Genomic DNA, 23,336 nt, shown 5'->3' with positions numbered 1-23,336 from the left:
AATGTGATCATGCAACCATAGAGCACTGCAAACAGCTATAAACATGGGTAGTTGCTGAGCATTTGAAGTGTAGAGGGGTGGGCTGGTGGGGGTTCACAGGGGTTCGGGAGAATCTCTAGCTAAGATTCTGTGCAGTTCGGAGAACTCCCAAATCCCACTCTTGGCTGGCAAATGCGTGGGCAGTGAACGGGTGGCAAACCGCGGAGGATTTCACCATTGGGCGTGACTCCCTTAACAACTGCCTCCCTTAGCAACGGGAATTCTGTCTCAATTGTGGTTGTACGTCGAGAAGTATCTGTATTACTTTGGAAAGAAGTCACGTAATGACAGCGACTTGAAACAAAGCAAATATCAATGAGACAGGGACTTGCAAGGGGGACGCTGAAATTATAATTATTTACCAACAAGGATGTATAGAAAAGATTTCAGCTTGGCATCTTTACAAGGATCTCTCATCAGGGCCGTAAACACCATCCTCAGCCATGTTTTTTAGCGTCCGATTTAACATGCAAGATAAATTTAAATCAAACACTTCCTCTTTGCAGCCCTTACTCTGAATTTAGTTTGTTCAGGCTAATGCTTGTCCTTTGCAGCTGACGTATTCAAAAGCCTGAGTTCCTTCACTGTTGCTGCAAGCAACACAACCTGAAGAGTTTATGCAGGGTACTGAAAATAAAGATACCACATCCTGTGTTGACCACTCAGTTCACAGAGAAAAATGCTTGTTGGATTCTCTCAGAGGGGAGCCAAGAAGATAGTTTTTTTTAAAAAAAACAAACTTGCTAAATTTTTCAAATCACTGCCCAGAATATCTTTATTCTGCACAGGCTTGAGCCTTATGAGGGATTAGATGCCAGCCAGGATCAAGATTAAGGAAAGTCGATATCTGGTTTTTTAAAAAAATCTTCGTTCAGGATGCAGCATAAAAACATAGCCACTGGTGAAGCTGGTGATATGTCTGGTGATAAAGGTAAAGGTAAAGGTTCCCCGTGCACATATGTGCTAGTCGTTCCCGACTCTAGGGGTCAGTGCTCATCTCTGTTTCAAAGCCGAAGAGCCAGCACTGTCCGAAGACATCTCTGTGGTCATGTGGCCGGCATGACTAAACGGCAAAGGCGCATGGAACGCTGTTACCTTCCTACCAAAGGTGGTTCCTATTTTTCTACTTGCATTTTTTACGTGCTTTCGAACTGCTAGGTGGGCAGAAGCTGGGACAAGTAACGGGAGCTCACCCCATTACGCAGCACTAGGGATTCGAACCGCTGAACTGCCGACCTTTCGATCAACAAGCTCAGTGTCTTAGCCACTGAACCACCGCGTCCCTTTTTGTCTGATGAGATGTGGTGACATATAAGATATGTTTGGTGATATGTGGTGACATAAGACTAGACAAATCATTGGTGATATGTCTATTCGTATGAAAAGAAGGACTAGAGGTGACATGATAGCAGTGTTCCAATATCTCAGGAGTTCCCACAAAGAAGAGGGAGTCAAACTATTCTCCAAAGCACCTGAGGGCAGGACAAGAAGCAATGGATGGAAACTAATCAAGGAGAGAAGCAATTTAGAATAAGGAGAAAGTTCCTGACAGTTAGAACAATTAATCAGTGGAACAACTTGTCTCCAGAAGTTGTGAATGCTCCAACACTGGAAGTTTTTAAGAAGATGTTGGATAACCATTTGTCTGAAGTGGTGTAGGGTTTCCTGCCTAAGCAGGGGGTTGGACTAGAAGACCTCCAAGGTCCCTTCCAACCTTGTTAAATTATTATTATTTCAAGCGGGCACAGCAACACCTGTAGTTTCTGCATCGCATGAGAAAAGTACATCTTCCTCCCCCTGTCCTTACCACTTTCTATAGAGGGATGATCGAGAGCATCCTGTCATATTGCATTATAGTTTGGTTTGGAAGCATTACTGCAGGGGTGAAATCCAGCAGGTTCTGACAGGTTCTGGAGAACCGGTAGCGGAAATTTTGAGTAGTTCAGAGAACTGGCACATACCACCTCTGGCTGGTCCCAGAGTAGGGTGGGAATGGAGATTTTGCAATATCCTTCCCCCAGGAGTGGGCAGGGAATGGAGATTTTGCAGTATCCTTCCCCTGCCACACCCACAGAACCGGTAGTAAAAAAAATTGGATTTCACCACTGCATTATTGCCTCGGACAGGAAGGCAGTGCAGAGAGTGGTGAGGACGGCAGAAAAGATTATTGGCAATTCACTCCCTTCTATCCAGGACATGGCATATGAGCAATGCTTGAGCAGGGTCCGCAGGATTGTCTGGGACACTACACATCCTCTTCATGACCTGTTTTCCTTGTTACCTTCTGGGAGGGGGCTTTGTGGTATCCGAAGCAGAATATCTAGATTCAGTTACAGTGACCAAAGTTATAACAGCCTGAAAAAAGTGACTTGTGACTGTTTTTCACACTTACAAGTATTGCAGCATGCCCATAGTCACATGATCAAAATTTGGATGCTTGGCAACTGACTCATACAGTATTTATGATGGTTATAAAATCCTGGGGTCATGTGATCCCCGTTTGCGGCTTTCTGACAAGCAAAGTCCATGGGGAAGCCAGATTCACTTAACAACCGTGTTACTAACTTAACAACTGTAGGGATTCACTTAACAACTGTGGCAAGAAAGGTCGTAAAACGGAGCAAAACTAACTTAACGAATGTCTCGCCACAGATGTTTTGGGCTCAATTATGGTCGTAAGTCGAGAACTACCTGTAACGGGCAGGCTCCATTACGATTGTATATCAAGGACTACCTGTAGCCTTCACTTGCTTTTTCTACAATCGGATATATGCCCTCATCTGCCAGCAATGCCCCTCTAGATTTTGTGCAGGAGAAACAGAGACCAACTTTTCACAAAAGAATAGCTGGCCACAAGCGTGAGATTAGGACTCAAAAGAAGGACAAAGTAATACCAAAGTATTGTTGTTGTTAGTTGTGAAGTCGTGTCTGACCCATTGTGACCCCATGGACAACATTCCTCCAGGCCTTCCTGTCCTCTACCATCCTCTGGAGTCCATTTAAGTTCACGCCGACTGCTTTAGTGACTCCATCCAGCCACCTCGTTCTCTGCCGTCCCCTTCTTCTTTTGCCCTCCATCTTTCCCAGCATTAGGCTCTTCTCCAGTGAGTCCTTCCTTCTCATTAGGTGGCCAAAGTATTTGAGTTTCATCTTCAGGATCTCGCCTTCTAAAGAGCAGTCAGGGTTGATCTCCTCTAGGACTGACTGGTTTGATCGCCTTGCAATCCATGGGACTCGCAGGAGTCTTCTCCAGCACCAGAGTTCAAAGGCCTCAATTCTTTGGTGCTCAGCCTTCCTTATGGTCCAACTTTCACAGCCATACATTCAGTGGTGGGATGCAAGTAATTTAACAACTGGTTCTCTGCCCTAATGATTTCTTCCAACAACCAGTTTGCCAAACTGCTCAGAAAGTTAACAACTAGTTCTTCCGAAGTGGTGCGAACTGGCTGAATTCCACCACTGCATACATTGCAACTGGGAAAACCATAGCCTTGACTATACACACTTTTGTTAATACCAAAGTATTAACATGAATTTGGGCAAACTCCAGGAGAGGGTGGAGGATGGGAGCCTGGCATGCTATGGTCTATGGCAGGGGTGAGGAACTATGGCCCATTTGTGATCTGTGGACTTCAATTTCCAGAATCCATGCTGGCTCAAGGAATTCTGGGAGTTTTTTTTTATTTTTTATTTGATTTATATGCCGCCCTTCTCCGGAGACTCAGGGCGGCTTACAATACGTTAAGCAATTTATTTATTTTTTTAATTTGATTTATATGCCGCCCTTCTCCGGAGACTCAGGGCGGCTTACAATGAGCTAACAATGCGCTAAGCAATAGCCTTCATCCTTTTGTATATTTATACAAAGTCAGCTTATTGCCCCCACAAACTGGGTCCTCAATTTACCTACCTTAGAAAGGATGGAAGGCTGAGTCAACCTTGAGCCTTGCTGAGATTCGAACCTGCAGTAATTGCAGGCAGCTGTGTTAATAACAGGGTGCTCTAGACCACTGTACTATCAAGGCTAACAATGCGCTAATCAATAGCCTTCATACTTTTGTATATTTATACAAAGTCAGCTTATTACCCCCACAATCTGGGTCCTCATTTCACCTACCTTAGAAAGGATGGAAGGCTGAGTCAACCTTGAGCCTGGTGAGATTCGAACTTATAGTAATTGCAAACAGCTGGTGTTAATTACAATGCTATCAGTCTGCTGAGCGACCAGGCCCTTAAGTTGAAGTCCACAGTTCATAAAAGGGCCATAGTTCCCCACCCCTGCCATAGACCATAGCATGCCAGGCTCCCATCCTCCACCCTCTCCTGGAGTTTGCCCAAATTCATGTTAATACTTTGGTATTAACAAAAGTGCGTAGAGTCAAGGCTATGGTTTTCCCAGTTGCAATGCATGGCTGTGAAAGTTGGACCATAAGAAAGGCTGAGCACCAAAGAATTGAGGCCTTTGAACTCTGGTGCTGGAGAAGACTCCTGCGAGTCCCTTGGACTGCAAGGCGATCAAACAGGTCAGTCCTAGAGCAGATCAACCCTGACTGCTCTTTAGAAGGCCAGATCCTGAAGATGACACTCAAATATTCAGACCTTTTTCAGATGGCCTATGGGGTTGGGAAGAGTCAGACACAACTTAGCAACTGAACAACAACAATACCAAAGCGTTCAACCTCAAAGGACACCCACTGGCAGATCTCAAAGTAACTATTTGGGACAAAAAAGGGAGAAACTTAAATGTTGCTCAACTCCCACACATCAAAAGATTTCAGGCCATCTGAAAAAGGTCTGAATAAACACAATGAGCTTTTAACACATTGCATTAGGCAATCAATAAGGTACTTGTAATCTGTCTTCCGCTCTCTTTCCTCCCCCTTCCCCCTCCTTATCTTAATTTAAATCCTATATCAGTTTAGCCAGTCCAAGCGTCTTATGGTGAGCTGTAGCTCAGGAAAGCTTATGAAATCTGTAAATTCAAAAGGCTGATTAATAAGTTAGTTAAAAGGTTAGGTAACAAGGTGCTTCTAGGTCCTGAGTTGTGATTACCCTTACAATAGTCCTTGAGTTATGACTGTAAAGGAACCCACCCATCATAGTCGTAACGCTTGTCTTGATGCTTATAAATCAGATCACCCATGATGTGATCAATCTGATTTTACTATCTTTTTTGCAGGCCTCTTTAAGTGAATCAGTGGTTTGCTATGGCCGTGGTTTTGCCAAAAATCAGGAGTAAATGATGGTTTTTGGCAAACTTGTCAATAGCATAGCATAGCATATCGTGTTTCCCTGAAAATAAGACCGGGTCTTATATTATTTTTTGCTCCAAAAGATGCATGAGGGCTTATTTTCTGGTTAAGTCTTATTTTGGGGAAAATACGGTACTAATCGCGTCTGTCTGGCTGATGATCTTAACTGGGGCTTATTTTGGGGGGTAGGGCTTATATTACAAGTATCTTGAAAAATCATGCTAGGGCTTATTTTCCAGTTGGGTCTTATTTTCGGCCTGGTGGCTCAGCAGAGTAAAAGCATTGTGATTAACACCAGCTGTCTGCAATTACTGTAAGTTCGAATCTCACCAGGCTCAAGGTTGACTCAGTCTTCCATCCTTTCTAAGGTAGGTAAATTGAGGACCCAGTTTGTGGGGGCAATAAGCTGACTTTGTATAAATATACAAAAGTATGAAGGCTATTGCTTAACGCATTGTAAGCCGCCCTGAGTCTCCGGAGAAGGGCGGCATATAAATCAAATTAAAAAATATAAAATAAAAAAAAAACAGGGTTGCATAGCATAGCATAAAAATACTTTATTTGGCCAAGTCTGATTAGGCACACAAGGAATTTGTCTCCAGTGCAGAAACTCGCAGTGTACACGCAGAGCAACAGTGTAATAATAATTATAGTAATTATACCAATATGAGGGGACAGTAAAGAAGATGAAAAGGATAATAGTAATACTACAGGCAGGCATACACCATGGATAAATATACTTTAGATGTCAGACAATACTGTAAGGTTTATGTGTTTAGCAGAGTGATGGCATGAGGGGAAAAAATTGTCTTTGTGTCTAGTTTTTTTGCCATGCGATGCCCTGTAGCGGCCTTCCATGGGGAGGAGTTGAAACAGTTTATGCCCAGGATATGAGGGGGTCTGCAGATATTTTCTTAGCCCTCCTTCTGACCCATGCAGGTCTTCCATGGAAGGCAGGCCAATTGCAATGGCTTTTTCGGCAGTCATAACTATTTGTTGGAGTCTGTATTTGTCCTGTTTGGTCCTGTCCTTTCCTCTCTCTCTCTCTCTGTGTGTGTGTGTGTGTGTGTGTAGTGCATGCAAAGCAGGATTACTGTAAGAACTTGCTTTCATTCTGCCTAGACAAACCAGCAGTTGTGGGAACAAGTTGAAAGAGGGCTCCAGTATGGGGTACACATCAGAGGTGGGTTTCAGCAGGTTCTGACCAGTTCTGGAGAACCGGTAGCGGAAATTTTGAGTAGTTCAGAGAACCGGTAGTAAAAATTCTGACTGGCCCCGCCCCCATCTATTCTCTGCCTCCCAAGTCCCAGCTGATTGGGAGGAAATGGGGATTTTGCAGTAACCTTCCCCTGGAGTGGGGAGGGAATGGAGATTTTGCAGTACCCTCCCTGCCACGCCCACCAAGCCAAGCCCACAGAACCAGTAGTAAAAAAAATTTGAATCCCACCACCCCTGAAGCTGAAGGATGTCACCTTGTTTGGTTTGGACAAAATTTAGGATTTTATACATTTGCTGCTCTAAAGAACTATCGATTCAAAATAAACGCAAGAGAGCATGGATTCTGGGAATTAAGCAAGAATAAACAAGTACGTCCTTGCCATTAAAATATGGGTTTTAAATGTGAGTGTTTAGCTGCCTATTTCTGATGAGAATATTTCTTTTATAAAGTTCCAAAGCTCCATCTTTGTTTTATTTTTGAGCTCCTGGCTTAAGTGCATTCATAGAATTAACGTTGTTACGAAGTACAGATTACCCTGCCCCGTTAATTCATTGAAAAACAATGTCGCCTGGTTCTCATCACATCACACAGAACCATGATACAATTTGTTTGGTTTTTATTTAATGGGATCTGTACATCCCAATCCTGCGATTTGTAAACCAGAGTTGATGGCCAAATTTATCTTGTCTGAAGGCCATGCTAGATTTCTAAATGGTGATTTGGGGGGGGGGATACAAGCTAAAAACGTTTGGTGGGGCCAGGACAATAATTAAGAGACTTCATTTCATTTTCAAACTTTTTGGAAACTTTGGCATCTTTCAGATGGGTGAACTTCAACTTGCAGAATTCCTCAGCCAGCAAAGCTAGCTGGAGAATTCTCGGAATTGAAGTCCATCCATCTTAAAGCTGCCAAGAAGCTTTATGAAACACTGCATTACACTGTAATGTGGATTAAATGTAGTTAATGTGATTACTCTCCAGTTATGTATTTAACATTTTCCCTCTTTTATCACATTAAAAAAGTGCCTGTGGATGACACTTAAAGGAGTCAATGATCTCATATGCCTCACATGATCTATCTGTCCTATATTTTATATGTGTGTGTATATGTGTGTGTGTGTGTGTGTGAGAGAGAGAGAGAGAGAGAATATAAATCAGGCTACTATAATTTGTTTTACAACAATGGTTAACCCAAGCAGCTATGTGTAATGTGTGAGCTCATTCTTAATGTTATGCAAAGGTTATGCAGCGAGCGAAATGAATTTGTTAAATGGGTTTTCACATATTTCTATTCATGTTCTGAAGATGACAATGTTTTCAACCATTTATAAAATGTCTCATAAAACTAAAATTTTGTGGTTTCATGGCTGGGGGAGAGAACCCAGTTAAATAGTTGAGATCCATGTTTGTGTCACCAGTCTGCTAAGATCTGACACGGAGGAAAGATGATAGAAAAAGCAGCTGAGGAATATGGAGGGAAACACCAGAGCTATTGTAGATCAACTGCAAATTTGAAAGACAGAAGCAGAGAGACAGAAACAGCTGAGAAACTGATGTCACAGTTTAAGTCAAGAAACAATATGGTTTGGGGACCAATGATGTCCTTCCAAAGTGAGCTTTGTTTCCTCTAGAACAGGGTCTCCAACCTTTAAGCCTGGAAGACTTCAACTTCCAGCTGGCTGGGGAATTCTGGGAGTTGAAGTCCTCCAGGCTTAAAGTTGCCAAGGTTGGAGACCCCTGCTCTAGAAGCAAACCAGATGCCTTGGAGGTGGTTATAGTCAGGAGATGGAAAGCAACCTCTCTCCTCAGCAAGTGGAATTTAGAATCATGGTGGTCCAATTCTAGAGGTAATATGAAAGACTAATAGACTTTTGTAGACACTTGTCCCATAGCATTGCCAAAAGTCGAATATGACTGAGTGGATATCATCATCATACAATTCACTCTACATTTATTCCATCCTTATTTCATGCAAGCTAGTGGTCCTCACCATATTTATCAGCAATGACTTCCATACCATACTCTAGTCTAGTGCTTTGTTGTTTTCTTGAAGATGTTTCATTATCCAACTAGGTACATAGCATCATCAATGCTAGAAAAGAGTGAGGATTGCTTTCTGTTTATACACAATGGATTGCCTGGTCAAAGTTGGTGGGGAATGTTTTCTTCTTGATCTTTGATTAATCTGCTGTTTACTTTTTGATTGTCTGAGTTGGTAGTTCCTTGATTGGGGTGTTGCTTACTGGTTAATTGTTGGTCTGGTATTAATCTTGGTGTTAATCCCTGCTTATTTGAATAACGATTGCTGGTGAGGTGCTCTGGTCTTTTTGTTTCCTTTTTAGCTTTTTGATTGTCTCTTTTGAATGGCATGTATATGTTGTTTATCTCTATGTGCCGGTCGATGGCTAGCAGAGCACACCCAAAAACACCAACCAGCAGTCAGAAGACATAATGAAAACTCCTTAATGGCACAATGCACGGACATATTTAACCATAGTTTCAACTATGAAATTATGAATATCCTAGACCAAATTAAATCCAAAAGCACTAGAGAATTCCTGGAAACTTGTCACCCGGACAAACCAGCCATCAACAGACACATAGAGATAAAGAACGTTTACACACCATTCAAAAGAAACAATCAAAAAGCTTGGACTGAAGCTCTCATTATCCTCCAGACAACAGGAGAACTGTGACAATGGTTTTCTCCCACTAGTTTTCACAAGAGATCTAGAGATGTCTGATATGTGGGTTTGTGTTGGAGGTATGAGTCTGGAAACAGGAAGAGTTGGCATCCTTTATGCTCATATTTTAATTCCTTTATGACTTTTTCTCCAAGATTGAAATGTCAACCTTGACCTTAATGACTTCTTGGATAATAGGGAGGAGTCTCAGATTGAACTGTCCTCTCCAAGGGCACGTCCTCTCCAACCAACAACAATGTTATTCTGGCATGATTGCACTTGACTAGTGGGAAAATATAGCCTTGGATCCATCTCTCTAGGAGGTTCCTTTTGATTTTGAGAAGAAATCTGAATCTAGCTTCAAGTGTGCCATTAGCAATAGCAATAGCACCTAGATTTATATACCACTTCATAGTGCTTTTACAACCCTCTCTAAGTGGTTTACAGAGTCAGCTTATTGCCCCCAACAATCTGGGTCCTCATTTTACCCACCTCGGAAGGATGGAAGGCTGAGTCATCCTTGAGCCTGGTGAGATTAGAACTGCCAAATTGCAGGCAGCCAGCAGTCAGCAGAAGTAGCCTGCAGTACTGCATTCTAACCACTGTGTCACCACGCCATTGCTACAGGATGCATGCTTACTTAGCCTACAAGTAAGCATGCATTGAAGAAATAAAAAATTGCCTCCTTGTAAAATACGTTTAGGGCCAAGTTCTTAGTCACAACTAGGAATTTTGCAAAGGACTCTCAAGTTTTAAAGTCACTATTGGCTTCTAATTTTGCTAGGTTTCTGGGTTGCCTTCTAACTCTTTGATGTGTCTTGATCTCTGTCTGTCAGCCCTGCGAGGTAGTCCAGATAACCAATACCATGAGTTCCATGAATACTAATGCTATCTTTTATTGTAAGATTATAGTAATACAATCTTGCAAGTTTAAAGAACATTCTCCCCCCTTGCTTTACAAGTAGTTCTTGATTTACGAGGACTGTTTTTTTGAAAAACTGCACCCATAGTGAACCATTGGTTCGCTCAACGACCACAAAATTTACTTAACAACAGCAGATTTTCTTAATGACCGCTGCAAAAAAAAAAAAGTGATGAATTACAACTGTGATGGGCAGTCTCCATTAAGGTCATAACTTGAAGAACACTTCTACTTTCCAGGAAAAACTAGGGAGATCCCTTCTGGGATGCTTTTCACATCCCCATTCTTTTGGTTGGCTGAGATGTGTCTTATTTAACTCTTGGCCTGTCTGTGGTTCTTCCTTGTCCTTTCTCTCAAGGATTTTCCAATATATCGGAGGCCGTCGCGGCTGAAAACGGAGCTCGGGAGCCCGTTTTTGCTGGGAGAGCGCTCAGGTGCCCCCAACACAAGTGACATCAAGATGGCCATGCCCACCCTGGCCACGCCCACTCCAGCCCCCCCCAATGCGGCCCTCAATGAAATTGAGCTTGACATCTCTGCAGCCCTCTGCCAGTGAAAATGGAGCCGGTGGGGGCCACATGCGGCCCCGTCTGAGTTCCATTTTCACTGGCAGAGGGCAGCAGGAGGCCGTCACAGGCAAAAACAGAGCCTGGGAGGGCCGCACACAGCCCTCCCTAGCTCCCTTTTCGCTTGCAGAGGCATCACGGTCCTTCATTGTTTCCAGGGTGGCCCCACAGGCCAGATCTAAGCACCCCATGGGCCGGATAAGGCCCACAGGCCTTGAGTTTGACACTCCTGTCTTTGGACTTTGCCATCACAGTAAATATGATTTGTGGAATAAGCCATTTTCTAAACATGTTGAACCAAAACATGGACTATGAACCAAAATAGCAGAAGACACTAAATCAAAAATAGCCACTAAAGCTTAGTATAGGCAACCCATGACTCCTCGCTCATCATTTCAAAGAGCTTTCCTTATCTAAACAAAAATAGAATAACCAAGGACAAAAAAGCTGTGGGAGTAGGAACAAACTGTGACTTCCTTCTGACTTCCCCATTGACTTTACTTGTGGGAAGCTGCCAGGAAGCACCAGAAATCATGTGACTGTGGTGATGCGGAGATGCTTCAGCGCCTACAACTTAGCCAATATAGCTGATCTGAAGAGCTTTGAAATTTCAATCTCATGGGTCCCAGATTTTGGATAGATTATATCAGTGGTGGGCTGAAACTGGTTTAACAACCGGTTCCGGGCGTTTGCGCGTAGACGTAGGCTTTGCGCATAGACGTAGGCTTTGCGCGTACATGTGGGCTTTGCACGCAGATGCAGGCTTTGCACGCGCATGTGCCTAACACACTTGGCGCAACGTTCAAAATACAGCAATTTGAAGCTCAGCTGCTTACCTTCTAAGGTAGCCCTGATAAGTAGAACAGCGAAGGCGTGGAAATCAGCTGTGCCGAATGAATCAGCTGAGCCAGAAAGAAGGAAATATAAGACAGATAGGGCAGGGATGGGTGGGTGGAGCCAGCTGATCGTCGAAACTACCGGTTTACCCGAATTGGTCCAAACCGACAGCACTGCATTCTTTAATTTAGCCCACTTGAGATATCTTGATTCAAAAACTGTCGCCCTATGATACAATGCTTTGCCCAATTGTTTTCCCCAAATTTCCCCAATCCCCCAAAACTTTAACCTCAAACTGTCTACTGTTGACCTCACCCCATTCCTAAGAGGTCTGAAACAGGCGTGCATAAGCGTACCAGCGTGCCTACCGTCCCTGTCCTAATGTTCCTTTTTACTCTTACTCTTTTCATGTATTCAAATTATGTTTATACTTTTACCTGTTATCTTATATATGCTTGACAAAATAAAAAAAAAATAGATGGCTATAAACAGACAGACAGGAGAGTTTTAGTAGTATATAGATGAGCCAAACTGATTTAGCTTGAGATCTCTTTACTGAACATCATGTGTGAGCCTTGGCTTGCTATGAGCATAACGTTTGGCTTTCAGCAGCCTAGCAATATGGAATTAGAACAGGGGTGAAATGCTCCCGGTTCAGACCAGATCGCCCGATCCGGTAGTGATGGCGGCAGGTAGTTCAGAGAACCGGTAGCAAAAATCCCTGCAGGCCCCCCCCCACATGCCCAGCTGAGCCGCAGGATCATCAGAGGCTTTTTTTTTTTTTTTTACTTTTAAAAGCATTTTTTCTACAACCTCTTCCGACGAAAAAATGCTTTTAAAAGTAAAAAAAAAAGCCTCTGATGATCGCGCGGCTCAGCTGGGATAGTCAGAGGCTTTTCAAAGCATTTTTTTCTGCAACCTCTTGGCTGAAGAGGTGGTAAAAAAAATGCTTTGAAAAATCTCTGATGATCCCAGCTGAGTTTCCTGATCTGCAGAGAGGTATTTTTAAAAAAGCCTCTTTGACGATCCCAGCTGAGTTTCCTGATCGGCAGAGGCTTTTCAAAGCATTAGAAAAAATGCTTTGAAAAGTTAAAAAAAAAAAAAAGTTAGCCACGCCCACCCAGTCACATTACCCCCACCACCAAGCCATGCCCACAGAACCGGTAGTAACAAATTTTACATTTCACCCCAGAATTAGAGGTAGGATGTATTCTGTAATCACCATGTCATTTTGGTATTATTGGATATACTTCAATGGGTACAGTTTTGCCTGCCATGGTAGGCCTCTGAAATGTAGGATGTCAGCACTCCAAACTACATTCGTTCCAGTGCTGACATAAGGAGGAGGAGAGGGGGCAGCTGGCAAGAAGACGCTTGACTTTTCACCTACTTATTTTCCCTGTAGATAATATCCCCTAGGAGATGGGATGGGAGGGAGACATTCCTGGGAGCTAAAGTAGTAGATATGGGGAGAGTGAAAGATGGCCAATGAAACGCAGAGAATTGGGGAACGGAAAGGGAAGGTTTGGGGTCAGGAAGTTAGTGTTGGCTACGACGAGTTGGGGACAGATTGTCGTGCTTAATAAATAAAAGATTTCATCAAAGACTATTTGTTTGGAAATGCAATTTATTTGAGACGACACCAAAACCTGACATAGACGTTGTGGTCCTAGGAAATTAAAGCTAAGTCCCCAATGTGTCCGAAGGCATATCCTCTCCTCAAGTTTTAATTGTTCAGGTTTTATTCAATGAAAATCCCCTTTAGTGATCCAGTGCCCCAACTTTAAACCTCTGCAAAGAGTAAGATCCTTTTTTGCTCGTTAAATTTTCCCAAACCAGCTCTCAAATTTTCCCCTAGTTCACTCCAGTGAAAGAGTGGTAACACATCCAGTTTTGGTCGCAACCAGTGGTGGGTTTCAATTTTTTTTTACTACTGGTTCTGTGGGTGTGGCTTGGTGGGCGGGGCATGGCTTGGTGGGCATGGCTTGGTGCGTGTGGCAAGGGAAGGATACTGTAAAATCTCCATTCCCTCCCCAATCCAGGGGAAGGTTACTGCAAAATCCCCATTTCCTCCCGATCAGCTGGGACTCGGGAGGCAGAGAATAGATGGGGGCAGGGCCAGTCAAAATTTCTGCTACCGGTTCCCCAGAACTGGTCAGAACCTGCTGAAACCCACCTCTGGTTGCAACGATGTAAAAAAGATGTTGAGACTCTAGAAAGAGTGAAGAGCAACAAAGATGATTAGATGACTGGAGGCTAAAACATATGAAGATTGGTTGCAGGAACTGGGTACGTCTAGGTTAACGAAAAGAAGGAATGGGAGTGATACAACAGCAGTGTTCCAGTATCTAAGGGATTGCCGCAAAGAAGCCACAACCTATTTTCCAAAGCAACTGAAGGCAGAACAAGAAGTTGTGGGTGGAAACTAATCAAGGAGAGAATTTAGGGGAACTTTCTGGACAGTTAGAACAATTAATCAGTGGAATGGTTTGCCCAGATGTCATGGGTGCTCCATCACTGGAGATTTTTAAGAAAAGACTAGACAACCATTTGTCTGATATAGTATAGGGCAGTGATGGCTAACCTTTTTTGCCGTCGTGTACCAAAAGCGTGGGGAGCGTGGGGAGGTTGCCCACGTGTGTGCCCACACCCATAATTCAATGTGTGGTGCCCCTGCGCATGCACCCCCCTGCTTTTAGCACGTGCTGGCACGGTGGGCCTGGTAGGCCCATTTTTCACCCTCCCCAGGCTCCAGAGGCTTTCTAGGAGTCTGGGGAGGGCAAAAATGGCCTCCCCCCCACCGGAGGCCCTCTGGAGGCCGGAAACAGCCCATTTCCCAACTTCTGATGGGACTGAAAGGCCCAAAAATCAGCTACGGCAACGCTCGCGTGCCCACTGATAAGGCTCCTTGTGCCATCTGTGGCACCCGTGCCATAGGTTCGCCATCATGGGTAAAGGGTTTCCTGCTTGAGCAGGGGCTTGGATTAGAAGACCTCCAAGGTCCCTTCCAACTGTTATTCTGTTACGTCAACCGGAACAGCCAACCTTAAAATTGTTGAATTGCTCCTCTGGGTCAAATTTGGATAATAACATAGCATAGACACAAACAGGCCGAAAGCAGAAAGGACCTTCCCGAATACACTGGGACACTGAGAATGTTAGGCCTGCAGCCTGCAAAGCCTCGTTTATCACCTTCTTCTGAGTTTTGACACTGTGGTTTGAAGATCTTCAGTAAAGGGAAGGGGAAAAGGAGAACTGTTGGTAGGGGGAGGATGGAGATTGCGAAAGACGTGCTCTGCCATTTCCCAGGTCAGTTTCGAAAAGACTAAAAGCCAGCAAGGAACCAGCCTCAAGCAATGACATTTCTAAACTAGCTGTGTTGTGTAAGGCATTAAAACATCAAAAAGGCACACCCGGCCTGCTCCAAGAAACTAGCTTGCAGAGCTGGCCTTAAAATGCAGCTGTGTATGAACAGAGGCTCCAAACTTTACTTCTGTTGATTTAAAAAAAAAAATCTCACTTACTCACTTGTGGGATGTTTTTGACTTTGCATATAAGCTTCGGACGTCATGTGTGGCGTTTCATATGATTTTGTTATTCAATTGATTAGGGGTCTAGTTTTCACCAACATGAAAAACCTGGGGTTGTGCATTATTATTATTATTATTATTATTATTATTATTATTATTATTATTATTATTATTAGAATTTATATACCGCCCTTCTCCCCGAAGGGACTCAGGGCGGTGAACAGCCGAAAATTAAAATAACATACAATATAAAAGTTAAGATAACTAAAAATAAATTAAATTAATCAGCCTCCCAATTTAAAACCCCAAGCTATACAATTAAAAAACTAACCCATAAAACCTTTTTTACAAAGGGGAAGTGACTGAATCTACTGCCACATAACATTCCTGACTTAACAATTAATAAGAAAAACAAAAAAAAGTCTGGATAGTGGATGTGGCAGTGCTTGGAGGCAGAATAGAAAAAAGAGGAAGAAAAAAAAAAACCTGGAGAAAATCACAAATCATAGGGACCTGCAAATAGAAATAGAACAACTGTGGCAAAAGAAAGCAAAGGCCCACAAGGTACAACCTCAAAACATCTGGAACACTACTTAAACACCACTGGCATTGACAAAGTCACCATCAGTCAATTGCAAAAGGCAGTTTTATTTGGAACAGCTGACATCCTGTGACAATACCTTTAATGCCATCAAACAACAACAGCCGCCTAACTCAGAGCTTTGGAAGAACTAAATAGATGGATAAAAATGCCAAATCCAGGCTAAGCATATCTAGCTAAACCTGCCATCCAACCATAATAATAATCAAAGAATTTTTTTCCCGAGGACAGAATACAAAAGATGCACATGAAGGAGAAAGATGACAGAATTATCTTAGTCTTAGCAATTTGTTTTCTTGGGATCTTTTAAAAAAAATAAAAGCTTTCTTTTGTTAATGAAGGAACATTCTTGGATCATCTTGTAAGCTCTTCCCTCAGTCCAAATTCTCATGACCCAAATATATAGTAGGTCAGCTACTCAGTAAAGATTGGATTCACAGGAGAATGCTTGGAAACAATGGAATTTATCCTCCTTGAGTCTCTTCTTAAAATGGTGATGTTCTTAGCCAGTATATTCTACCAGTGGCTGCTGTTAAATTTTGCAAAATAAAATTGGCAAAAAAAATTTATTGGTGCTCTTGATGTTGTATAGTTTCCTCAGTGAGCTTTAGAATGTTAGTCTAGACCGTTGAGCACGATCAACACCTAACATGGTGGAAAATTCAAAAAGTGAATTCTGGGAAAAGCTTTATTAGACCAAAGAACATAAGAATGTATGGTTGTTTATAGTCCTGCTGATTTAGAATTCCAGCAGTGGCAACATCAGCCGCCTTCACTCTGATGTCCTCCAGATGTATTGGACTTTTAACATCTTAATTTCCAGTTGATTGGCTGGAAGAATTTGAGACTCAAATGAAAGGAGATTTCTAGCTGAAATCTAGAAATTCCTGACTGACATTATTAGACACTGTAGGAAGCATCAGGCATACCTTGGATGGCCATCTCTTGAGTCTTAAGAATGGTACAACAGAAATCAGAAACAGCATGATGCCTATACTTTTAAGACCATCCACAGAACACACCCACCTACCCCTTATTAAATAATTTATTTCATTTCTAAAGGCTGAAATCTTATGAGATTGATCTCAGGAAATTTCAGAGTTTTTGGGCTAGATTATGCAGGATTCTAATTTTTGGGTCTGAACATCCTATAATAAGAGTCTCCGAAGTCACATAATATTTAATCATCTTGTAAGAATTGGTGTAACTGAAAAAAAACAAACATCAGGGGATCCATCTCTGAACAGGAATATTCTATTTATTTTATCCGCTAAAATGTATCACAGAATTGAAAATCACATGATCTAAACTGAACAAAATTCTACCCAGGATAATAAGAATGATTGTCACCAGGGAAAAGAAATCAAAAAGTATTTCAAGGCAAGGAAGAGGAAACTTCACCCACTACCTCAAATTTATGAAAGCAAATATAATGTTCTAGTTCACTCTAATCATTCTCATCCAAAATGAATGTTCTATTGATTTGGGTGGGTTTTTCAACCAGGCCCTTCAAATCTCAGCCTGACATAACTTCCAGCTAGTGTTCAGTAGTTGTGTAGATGTGAACACTTATTTCAAAATGTTTACAAGGGTCCATCAATATTAAATCTCAATGCATGTGTGTTTGGGGGTCATTTTTGCAGGAAACATACCCTCTTATTCTCCTCTTCTAATATCCAGGTGTTATGGGTCATTAATCCCATTTTTAAGTGGTCCAAAATAGGATCTCAACATTTCACACAACGCATTCCTCACCCTCCTGCTCTGCACCCAGGTTTTTGGGTCCGATGGGACTTACCATGGCCGCCTTCCTGTCTGCTCTCCAGCTTGGTGGCCAAGATTAACCTACCACCGAGATGGGCCAATTACCGTCTTGATTCACCACGTTTTCCCAGAGGACATGGCAGAGTTGCTAGCAAGCGAGCTTTGAGTCCTTCAACAACTCTTTATGCAACAGAAAGAGAGCGAGCGAAATGGAACCACAGTTGCTTCCTCTATTCCCCCCACCCCCCACCCTTTGCTTAATTCCCCTTCATTTCCGTATTTTGGGTAAGTCAAAAAAAAAAAAAAAGAGGTTTGTCCTCACTTGAGATGAAGAGGAACACCTCTGCTAGAATCAATCCGGATGTATGAAAAAAACCAACACCCTTGTTGTTTTAAAGGTACCATCTTCAGAGAAATGACTCATCAGACATGAAACATCAGCTATGAGGATGTGCTAAATATCCAGCCCCTTAAAAAGGAGTTATGCTCTGAGAAATGCAGATGGCTTTACTTAAATCCACCCATTTAAGTAATTAAATAAATATTTTCCAAATATGTTGGAAAATCAGCAATTTTTAGTGACAGCACAGGTGGTGGGTGGCGGCTAAAAGCAGTGCATTAAAGCAGGGGTCTCCAAATGGCAAAACTGGTTGGGGAATTTTGGGAGTTGAAGTCCTCCAGGCTTAAAGTTGCCAAGGTTGGAGACTAGTAGTGGGTTTCAATCAGTGGTGGGTTTCAAATTTTTTTACTGTCGGTTCTGTGGGTGTGGCTTGGTGGGCGTGGCATGGCTTGGTGGGCGTGGCAGGGGAAAGATACTGTAAAATCTCCATTCCCTCCCCAATCCAGGGGAAGGATACCGTAAAATCTCCATTCCCTCCTCAAACCAGGGGAAAGTTACTGCAAAATCCCCATTTCCTCCCGATCAGCTGGGATTTGGTAGGCAGAGAATAGATGGGGGGAGGGCCAGTCAGAATTTTTACTACGGGTTCTCCAAACTACTCAAAATTTCCACTACCGGTTCTCCAGAACTGGTCAGAACCTGCTGAAACCCACCTCTGGTTTCTATTTCGGTTGCTAGCGGTTCGCTCGTGGGTGCGCACACGCTCATGCACGTGGGTGACGCTTCTGCGCATGCGCAGAGATGTCCAGGCAGGTGGGCGAGGCCTCCGACTGGATGGTGTCAGAACTGAAGGAGCTTCTTGGATGAGAAGAGAAATGTCTTCAAAGAAAAACCAGAAAGTCCAGTTGCCTCTTGAAAAAGGCACCTTTGGGACATCTGTTGTCTCAAGAAAAAGAAAACATATTGTACCAAGATGTTGTACCAGCGGTCCCCAATTGTTCTGCCCCAGCTACGGATCCCAAAGAATGTAACACACACAAACTCAGTTTACTTCAAAACACAGTCTTTTGCAAATGCGGGCTGTTAATAAAATGTTCTTAACTGCCAGAAATTCCACAGATAAGATAAGAGTTGGCAGAAAGCCCAGAAGCCAGGTTTGCAGAGAAAATTCAAACTCAATGATCAGCGAATGAACACGTTGTTTCCTGCAGCCTCCTCGTCGTCGGGATCAGCAACAATCCGCGCAGGCTGCTGGTGGGCCACAATACCAATCTTTATGCCTTGGCAGCCCACGGGAGAGGTTAGAGGGGAACCAGCCCTGGCGCTTGTGCAAATCGAGTTGCACGCACACACATGTGCTGGCCCACTGCTCACGCAGCCTAGTTCTGAACGGGCCACAGCCTGGTAGTGGGCTGTGGCCCAGGGGTTGGGGACCTCTGGGTTAACCAACCTTCAATTAACTATCATAACCTTTTTATATCTTTTCTCTAGGCTAGTTATTTTCAGTTTTTCCAATTAATAATCTTAGCTTAATTCTAGACTCCTCTACATAATACTCTGTTTCCCTGAAAATAAGACCCTGTCTTATATTTTTTTGAACCCTGAAATAAGTGCTTGGCCTTATTTTCGGGGAGGTCTTATTATTTTGGGGCATGGAGCAAGACCGGGGTCCTCTTGCTGTCTTACCTGATTTCCAGCTCTGTCTCCCTAACGCATGCATTTAAATATTTTCGGGTAGGGCTTATTTTCGGGGGGGGCTTATTTTAGCCCCTGCGCTCAAAAACCCGATTGGGCTTATTATCAGGGGATGTCTTATTTTAGGGGAAACAGGGTAATGATCCCTTACTGGATGTGTTCCAGAGCTGGACACTATTTAATTATCATCCAGGTAGGGGAATGTCAGAATCTACAAGAGAGTGGGCAGTCAAACTCCTCTTTCCAAATCAGCAAATATTTACAGGAAGTCTTTGACTTACGACCACAATTGAGCCCAATATTTATGTTGCTAAGCAAGACAGTTGTTAAGTGAATTTTATGACCTTTCTTGCCAAAGTTGTTAAGTGAATCAGTGCATTCTTCATTGATTTTGCTCATCAGAAAGTTGCAAAAAGTGATCACATTGTCAGACCTGGAAGCCATCTTTTACATTTGGACCTTCAGGCCTGCCACATTTTCTACTGTGGGGAAATGGGAGGAGGGATTGCATAGAGTATGGGTGATATGTAGTCAAAATAACATTCCTTTCTCAGAGAGTCAAGGTCGCCTTGCCCTGGCACCTGGAGTCAGATGACTGGGAGGTATCTCCAATTTGGATGGTGGATGATAGGACCATGTGATAGACTTGTGGGTGCTGGGCAGGGACTTGAACTTTCATTTGGGTGGGGAAAACCTGGAAACTTTCAGATTAGGGTTTTCCCAGATGTGCCAATATGACATTTCTAATAAAATGAAACTTTGAGGAAACTCAAGCCTCGGAATCTTCTTTCGTTGGGGGTGTTACTTGGAATCCTGACGCACATGACCCCAGGACACAGTCATAAATATGAGCTGGTTGCCAAGCATCCGAATTTTGATCATGTGACTTTGGGGATATTGCAACAGTCATAAGTGTGAAAAATGGTTGTCACTTTTTTCATTGTTGTAATTTTGAGCAGTCATTAAACAAATGGGTTTAAGTCGAGGACTACCCGTACACTGTATAAATGTCACCAAACTCCGAAGGGCATTAACATTAGCATGCTGCAACGCACTTCCCAAAAGCAGTTTTGAAGGGCCAATATAAAAAAAAATCTGTATGAGCGGGGACTGTACGCCTGTAGATAATGGGTTATCGAAACTGCAGCTCATGTCATATTATACGGGTAGTCCTCGACTTACAACAGTTCATTTAGTGACAATTCAAAGTTACAATGATGCTGAAAAAAGTGACTTGTGAGTTTTTCACACTTATGACCGTTGCAGCATCCCCGTGGTCACATGATTTACATGTGATACACGGTCATGGGATCAAAATCCAGCCGCTTGGCAACTGACTCATATTTACGATGGTTTGCGGTGTCCCTAGGTCATGTGATCACCTTCTGTGACCTTCTGACAAACAAAGTCAATGGGGAAACCAGACTCACTTAAGAATTGTATTACAGGTAGTCCTTGAACAATTGAGTGCAAAATTTCTGTTGGTAAGTGAGACACTTGTAAACTGAATTTTGCCCCATTTAACGACTTTTCTTGCCTCAGTTGTTAAGTGAATCACTGCAGTTGGTAAATTAGTAACCCGGCTGTTAAGTGAATCTGGCTTCCCCACTGACTTTGCTTGAAGGAAGGTCACAAAAGAGGGTCACATGACCTTGCAATATAGCAATGGCCATATGAACCAGTTGCCAAGCATCTGAATTTTGATCACATGATCATGGGGGGGTGCTGCAAAGGTCGTAACTGTGAAAAACGGTCATAAGTCACTTTTTTCAGTGCCGTTGCAACTTTGAATGGTCACTAAATGAACTGAATGGTCACTAAATGAACTGTTGTAAGTCAAGTACTAACTTGTACTAACTGTACTAACAACTGCAGTGATTCGCTTAACAAAATGTGGCAAAGAAGATTGTAAAATGGGGCAAAACTCACTTAACAAAGGTCTCACTTAGCAACAAAAATTTTGCGCTCAATTGTAAGTCGAGGCTTACCTGTATGTACTTTCTATAAGGACTCACGGACCCATTTCATAAGACCTCACCTGAAAAAATACCTTGGAAACACCGATCTTTTCTACGTACAATTGCTGTTATCAGATCAGTATCATCATTTCTTTGAATGTAGCTACATTTTGGTATACTGCCTACAAAATTAGGCAATTTGACTGTCCAATCACAATCCATCTCTAATCATAATATATTTATCTTGTCTTTTAAATTTTTTAAAAAATGTTTCTCATTTTTAAAAAATGAGCCATGATGGTACAGTGGTTAGAGTGCAGTACTGCAGGCTACTTTTACTGACTGCCGGCTGCCTGCAATTTGGCAGTTTGAATCTCACCAGGATCAAGGTTGACTCAGCCTTCCATCCTTCCGAGGTCGGTAAATGAGGACCCAGATTGTTGGGGGCAATAGGCTGACTCTGTAAATTGCTTAGAGAGGGCTGGAAAGCACTGTGAAGCGGTATATAAGTCTAAGTGCTATTGCACTTATGCTTATGTGTAATGCTAATCTGTGACTATAATAAAAAATATTATTATTATTATTACAAGTGGGTGGGAACAGCACTGTAATTCAAATCCGGCCCCATTTTGTACATGTATGTGATGTCAAAACATGTATAAAAGAGGTGGAGCTTGGATCATCATGTCTTGCCCGCCATGTTGTAGATTTTTACCTCTGTCTGAATACCATTATGTTTAATGCTATATTTCCTTTACTGAAATTCATTTGTTAGTTGTTTTGACCCTTTAACCTTAACCCTACATCTTAATAATTATTTTAATCCTACATTTTAGTATCAAGTGAAGTTTTACAAATCTGTTCTTTTCTGTTCTGGAAATTGTAGTGTTTATGTTTTCCACAGCTGAATGAAGGTACTGATTCATAAGAATCACTAAGAATGGGCAGTTCTAGAGATCAGAATTCAAAAGAAGTAAATAAACTCAAACTTGGGCTGGTAGGTAGTCCTTTATTATAAAACTCATGCTGTAATTTCTCCCCCTGTCTTTCAAATGCTTTCACCTTGGAAATAAGATTTTAAACAATTTCTATAATAATTATAATAATACATCTGTGTATATTTATGTATGAAATTATATATATATAAAATCTTAAATTGCAAGCATCAAAACAGAATTCCCTATCTGAGCAGAAGTAAAAATCACAAACATCATTTAAAACATCTTTTGCGAGGCAATCAGAATGATTACAAGTAATCCTCGCTTAGTGACCATAACTGGGAATGGCAACAACATTGCTAAGTGCTGGGGTGACTAAGGGAAATGTCACGTGACTGTGCCAGAGTTATGTTATTTTTGTTCCCAAGCGAATCACCATGGTTGTTCAGTGAGACATCACGTGAATACGACCTGAAATTTCACTTCCATGCTTCCATTAATTCTTGTCTGAAGTCAGTTGTGAAGCTCGCAAATGGTGATCACATAATCGGGGGAGCTTCAATGACTATAAATGTGAGGATTAGGGCCAAGCTGTTTTTTCCAGTGGTTGTAACTTCAAACAGTTACTAAACAAGGGAGCCAGTAAGCAAAGGCTACTTGTATATTGGGAGAAGGATCTTTGCTTGTACAGGAATGATCTCAAAATAGGAAGTTACCTCATATTTTCTTATTGCACTATAGTCCAAAGCTGAACATTTAAGGATTTGTCCTCAGGTGAGTTACCAAGTACTGAAAAGTCAAATATTTTTTTTAAAAAATAACACTTGAAAATATTTTCATGTATATGAATATCAGTGGAATCAGTGCAATGCTCCAACACTGGAAATTTTTAAGATGTTGGATAACCACTTGTCTGAAGTAGTGTAGGCTTTCCTGCTTAAGCAGGGGGTTGGACTAGAAGACCTCTAAGGTCCCTTCCGACCAGGGGTGA

At 42.3% G+C, this 23,336-nt stretch overlaps 1 protein-coding gene across 1 annotated transcript in view; it reads right to left on the bottom strand.

Moving 5' to 3' along the window:
- MYO1F (myosin IF) overlaps positions 1 to 17,631 on the bottom strand; it is an 85,383-nt gene extending 67,752 nt beyond the window's left edge. The window contains exon 1 of the mRNA XM_034437755.3: positions 17,449 to 17,631. Coding sequence (XP_034293646.2) covers positions 17,449 to 17,451 — 3 coding nt within the window. The 5' untranslated portion in view covers positions 17,452 to 17,631. The remainder of the gene's footprint in view (positions 1 to 17,448) is intronic.
- Positions 17,632 to 23,336: the final 5,705 nt, after the last annotated feature.

Source organism: Pantherophis guttatus, chromosome 1, assembly GCF_059756535.1.
Source record: "Pantherophis guttatus breed Tessera chromosome 1, ASM5975653v1, whole genome shotgun sequence".
Lineage (NCBI taxonomy): Eukaryota > Metazoa > Chordata > Lepidosauria > Squamata > Colubridae > Pantherophis > Pantherophis guttatus.
The sequence above is the reverse complement of the archived record's forward strand: the minus strand, read 5'-3'. Positions and strand labels throughout refer to the sequence as shown.